Genomic DNA, 5,036 nt, shown 5'->3' on the forward strand with positions numbered 1-5,036 from the left:
AAAAAAAAAAAAACAACTCCTATCAAAGTTTAGAAATAATATGTTGTTGACCAATCATTACATAAAAACTACCATTTAGATGCGAAAATCAAAATTCAGTGACTGGATTCCATTCCTTAGCTGAAACTATCATATGTATATGGATCGTATTTGATTCCGTTGATTCAATCCTATATAAAGAGTCAAATAACCTTTTCATCCCTTTCGACATGATACATAAAAATACATAAAAACATCGACCACTTACATAGTAGATACAAATCTATGAAATAAATAAGACCTTAGATATATTTATCATAAGAACCAAGCTAAAATCATAAATGAAATTAACTTCATTAAGGATCTAAATAATACATTATACATTTACAACCAACAAGCAAAGCAAAACCATTTCATGCTTCAAAGATTTGTTGGATGGCTGCCACTACTCTATCTGCTATTTCCTGGCCAAACAATCTTGGCAAACTAGAACCCAAGTCTATATCAATGGTTTTCTTCTTAACCAACTCATCCCTCTTCTCAATATTACCTCTGTCCATCTCTCCAACCCCTCTCTCCTTGCAAGCACATTCATCCAGCCACACCCGAATCACATCTCTTGCAACCGGACCGACATGGTTTGCTATAATCTCCTCCATGCGTTCGGGTCCTCCCGATTCCGTATCGACACGGACAATTATGGAAGTTGGGGAAACTAAGGAGCGGAAGAAAAGAGAGGACATGGCATATGGTCGTACTTCAGGGAGTTCTTCGATTGCTTTACGGTATTTGTCTAATCCTGTATCTTCATAGAACAATTGAAGGTAGTCTGGATTGAGCACCAGATCCTTTCTGGGAGGTAGATCCAGAATGAGAATGAGGGAGGTTGGAGAGCTTTGAATGAATTCTATGACGAAGTTTGGAGCATCAGTTGATGGCCTCAAGTGGGCAGAAAGGCTTGCTATGTTTAATGATGCTCCTGTTGGTAGCTTGCTATGCAACCAACTTCCCAATATGAAATTAATCTAACACAAAAGTTAAGAAACATAGATTAAATAATAAACACAATCTCATTACCAATTTGTTAGTTTGAATTTGGATCTGCTGCCACAAATTTTTCACAATTATCTCATGCTCTTGATTGGTTAGAAACACTTACATTAGAGACTTGTTACCATATTGTGAAGGGTTTAGAATTCTTTGTAGAAGCAAAATGTGAGTATCTGCAAAAGCATATTTGAATCCTTAGAATTCTTTAGCGGTAATGGAAAGCAGCTTGTTGTACAACTTTATTATTGAAAAATTGGGTACTTTTTTTTCCATCTCCAACTTGACATACAGCCTAAAGGAGACACTGCCACACTACCAAAAGCCCAAATTTCCTTTCTCCAGACGTGTATACTTCCTATCACATTTAAAATTCAGACCTTTCAGATTACACTGTCAGTATAATTGCAATGGAATTAAAACATACAAAACCTACAGAGTCTCTCTTTCTTCGACACATTTAACAAATCTCTCAACATAGAAAACATTAGAAAATAAGAAAAGCTTGACAATAAATAGAACTCTCAAATCGAAGGAACATCAATACGTTACACCAAACTCTGGCGCAAAGGAAAATATATCAATCCCCTAAACTAAATTCTGCCATTATTATTCTTCTCCCCAACCATCTTACTTAATATCCCACAAAACTCTCTTTCCTTTTCAACTAAATTATATCAAATCCCCACTTAAAAGTTTAAGGTTTTCAACATTATTATGATTATCCACTTTAATCATTCATTTCTTATCAATCTCTCACTTTCAATCATTTTCCTTCCACCCCTCTCCACCGCTCGAAGCAACTCCCAATTGCTTAATCACTCAGTTATGGTAATTTAGAATGTGTTCTAGATATTAAAAACATATTGTTGTGTCCTTGTTTATCAATCTGTCTCGTGTCTATATCTATGCTTCTCATCCAAATAGCCAATAGTATAATGAGCTAATGGTCCTGATTTCTCCTTCATTTCTTACCGCAATCCACACATACCCTCTTAACACTGAAGTGAAAGGTATTCTACAACAATGAACTCCTCCATTTAAATGATCCTTAACTCTATTTTACATAACTACATTTAAAGGTATTCTTTAGTTATATAAAAGAATCAAATTCAAGAGTAATGCATCAAAATCAAAAGCCCCTGTCTACGTCTATCAACAACCACAGAGTAACATGCATTAAAACAACAGAATAAAAAAAAAAATGATTAAAATATAAAATCTTTTATAAGGGAGACATACCATGCGTCGGTCAAGAAATAAAATAGGAAGGTCACATCTTATTTCCACCGGTAATCCTATTTCAGAGCCTTCTTCGACACGATTACGCAACCTAGGTCAACGTATGTATTCTTCTTCCCCTCCGCCGGACCGAGAAGCCAGCTCCTCTGCAGTCCAGTTCATTCTGGTTGTGCGATTGCACAGCCGGCCAATCCCAATCCTCCGCGTTCCGGTCATGATCTTCGCCGCCGCCTCTACCGCCGTTGTTGTGGTCGTTGTCGATCACTTAAAAAATGGCTTGAGTTTGAAACCGTCCGTAGAAAGGAAGGAAAAACCCAAATCTCCATTCAAAGAAAATGGATCTAAAATGGATTTAGGGCTAGGGAAAATTAGAGAGAAAGAATTGAAAGGGGAGGAGAGAGTGGGAAACCCGAAAATAAATGAGAGGGAAGAGAGGGGGGTTGAAGAAAGTATGCATTTTTTAAGTGGGTCATTTTCCTCTTTCCTTTTATGGAATTGTTTTTAAAATGTTATTCCAAAATGGTATGGAAAGACATATTTCTTGCCGTCTGTAAAGAATCTTCTTATTATTCTAAATACTTAGTCTTATAATCTTTTCATCCCTCCAACATGATACATAAAAACAACTTACTTAGTAGATACAAATCTATGAAACAAATAAGACCTTAGATATATTTATCATAAGAACCAAGCTAAAATCATAAATGAAATTAACTTCATTAAGGATCTAAATAATACATTATACATTTACAACCAACAAGCAAAGCAAAACCATTTCATGCTTCAAAGATTTGTTGGATGGCTGCCACTACTCTATCTGCTATTTCCTGGCCAAACAATCTTGGCAAACTAGAACCCAAGTCTATATCAATGGTTTTCTTCTTAACCAACTCATCCCTCTTCTCAATATTACCTCTTTCCATCTCTCCAACCCCTCTCTCCTTGCAAGCACATTCATCCAGCCACACCCGAATCACATCTCTTGCAACCGGACCGACATGGTTTGCTATAATCTCCTCCATGCGTTCGGGTCCTCCCGATTCCGTATCGACACGGACAATTATGGAAGTTGGGGAAACTAAGGAGCGGAAGAAAAGAGAGGACATGGCATATGGTCGTACTTCAGGGAGTTCTTCGATTGCTTTACGGTATTTGTCTAATCCTGTATCTTCATAGAACAATTGAAGGTAGTCTGGATTGAGCACCAGATCCTTTCTGGGAGGTAGATCCAGAATGAGAATGAGGGAGGTTGGAGAGCTTTGAATGAATTCTATGAGGAAGTTTGGAGCATCAGTTGATGGCCTCAAGTAGGCAGAAAGGCTTGCTATGTTTAATGATGCTCCTGTTGGTAGCTGGCTATGCAACCAACTTCCCAATATGAAATTAATCTAACACAAAAGTTAAGAAACATAGATTAAATAACGAACACAATCTCATTACCAATTTGTTAGTTTGAATTTGGTTCTGCTGCTACAAAATTTTCACAATTATCTCATACTCTTGATTTGTTAGAAACACTTACATTAGAATTTTAGTTTAAATGCTTAACAAAACAATTACATATCGCTAGAGATTTTGATTAATGTAATAACTCAATAATCCGTGGTATCTAACATGCTAAGCGTTGGAGATATGATAAATTTGGATTCAAAAAGTATTTAACAGATGCATAAACAATCAATTTTATATCTAATCGATCCGTAGACTATGAAAGAAATTTAAATTTTAAATCCTCAATTCCGGAACGCTAAAATTGGAAGCAGATCAGAGTACACTCGAAACAGTTCGATTATCTAAATTTCTTAAGAGACAGAGACATAGAGACACATACAGAAGAGTCCGGCGAGCCAGATCTGATGAGAAGAGCGCCTTGCGAAGTCCCGTTCTGATTCTGGAAGTATTCAACATCAGGAGGAAGAGTGCAAGGAAGAAGATGATCTTCGAGTCGAGATTCAGCAGCGCCGACGAGATCAGTCATCAGAGCTCTGTGAGAAGCCGACAGATGCGGAAACTCCTTCAGCTTCGACGACGATCCCGGCCGGATCGGCACATTCTCCGCCATGTTCGACGCTGCGTTCCTTATCACTAATTCTCTGAAACGGGATTCCACCGGCGGCGGAAGACTGAAAGCTTTTGCAGATGGATAAACCATCAACGCCATGTTTGGCATCTTATTTTCATCCCTGTGTCGAAGATGGGATAGCTCGGATTGGATTAGGGATAACGAAAATATCTGCTCAGTTAGGTTTCTTCGGGCCCCACAACTCCGTTTAGTTTAAAATTTTGTTCATTGCGTCTAGAAAAAAAAAATTCCAAAAAAATGAATAATTAAAAATATAATATAATCAAATAATTGTATTTACGAATATAAATAAATTATTTAAAAAATAATTATTACATTAGTTAATATTAAATAATTAATTATTGACTATTTTACTTTTTTTACGTCAATATTAAAATATTTTAAATTAATTCTAACTTAAATTTTAGGTATTTAAGCTTATTTTGTAATAAATTTTAAAATAATTTAATAATGGGACGTTTTAACTACTCACCCATAGATTAAAATGAAATTTTTAGTATATATATTTTGTATTTTTAATATTTAATATTAACAACTATGCTAAAAAAAAGATTTTAATAAAATTGTATAAATAAATTTAAAAAATAATTATAAATGTGTTTCATTCCTTTTTATAAATAATTTAAAAATGAAAATGATTAAAAGATATTTTTTTTATGAATAAAAAATAAAATAAATAAATAAA

General features: G+C 35.2%; 2 protein-coding genes across 2 annotated transcripts; both read right to left on the bottom strand.

The window, feature by feature from the left end:
• Positions 1-290: 290 nt before the first annotated feature.
• On the bottom strand, positions 291-1,486 carry LOC111785012 (red chlorophyll catabolite reductase, chloroplastic-like). The gene is made up of 2 exons (XM_023665496.1): positions 1,463-1,486; positions 291-1,004 (listed from the first exon to the last, which is right to left on the bottom strand). Exons 1-2 carry the CDS (start codon positions 1,484-1,486, stop codon positions 393-395), a joined length of 636 nt encoding a protein of 211 aa, XP_023521264.1. The 3' UTR covers positions 291-392.
• Positions 1,487-2,920: 1,434 nt separating this feature from the next.
• Positions 2,921-4,478, bottom strand: LOC111785014 (red chlorophyll catabolite reductase-like). Its single transcript, XM_023665498.1, has 2 exons — positions 4,100-4,478; positions 2,921-3,656 (listed from the first exon to the last, which is right to left on the bottom strand). The coding sequence occupies exons 1-2, from the start codon at positions 4,436-4,438 to the stop codon at positions 3,045-3,047; spliced, it is 951 nt and encodes a 316-aa protein (XP_023521266.1). The 5' UTR covers positions 4,439-4,478; the 3' UTR covers positions 2,921-3,044.
• Positions 4,479-5,036: the final 558 nt, after the last annotated feature.

Source organism: Cucurbita pepo, unplaced genomic scaffold, assembly GCF_002806865.2.
Source record: "Cucurbita pepo subsp. pepo cultivar mu-cu-16 unplaced genomic scaffold, ASM280686v2 Cp4.1_scaffold000331, whole genome shotgun sequence".
In the NCBI taxonomy this organism is placed as follows: Eukaryota; Viridiplantae; Streptophyta; class Magnoliopsida; order Cucurbitales; family Cucurbitaceae; genus Cucurbita; species Cucurbita pepo.

What these genes read in the sequence shown, in the direction of transcription:
- LOC111785014 (XM_023665498.1), bottom strand. Translation starts at nt 4,438, where the DNA reads ATGCCAAACATGGCGTTGATGGTTTATCCATCTGCAAAAGCTTTCAGT. An exon ending in CTGGCTCGCCGGACTCTTCT is followed by an intron (nt 3,657 to 4,099) that starts GTATGTGTCTCT and finishes CTTTTGTGTTAG; the next exon opens with ATTAATTTCATATTGGGAAG.
- LOC111785012 (XM_023665496.1), bottom strand. Translation starts at nt 1,486, where the DNA reads ATGTGTCGAAGAAAGAGAGACTCT. An exon ending in GTCGAAGAAAGAGAGACTCT is followed by an intron (nt 1,005 to 1,462) that starts GTAGGTTTTGTA and finishes CTTTTGTGTTAG; the next exon opens with ATTAATTTCATATTGGGAAG.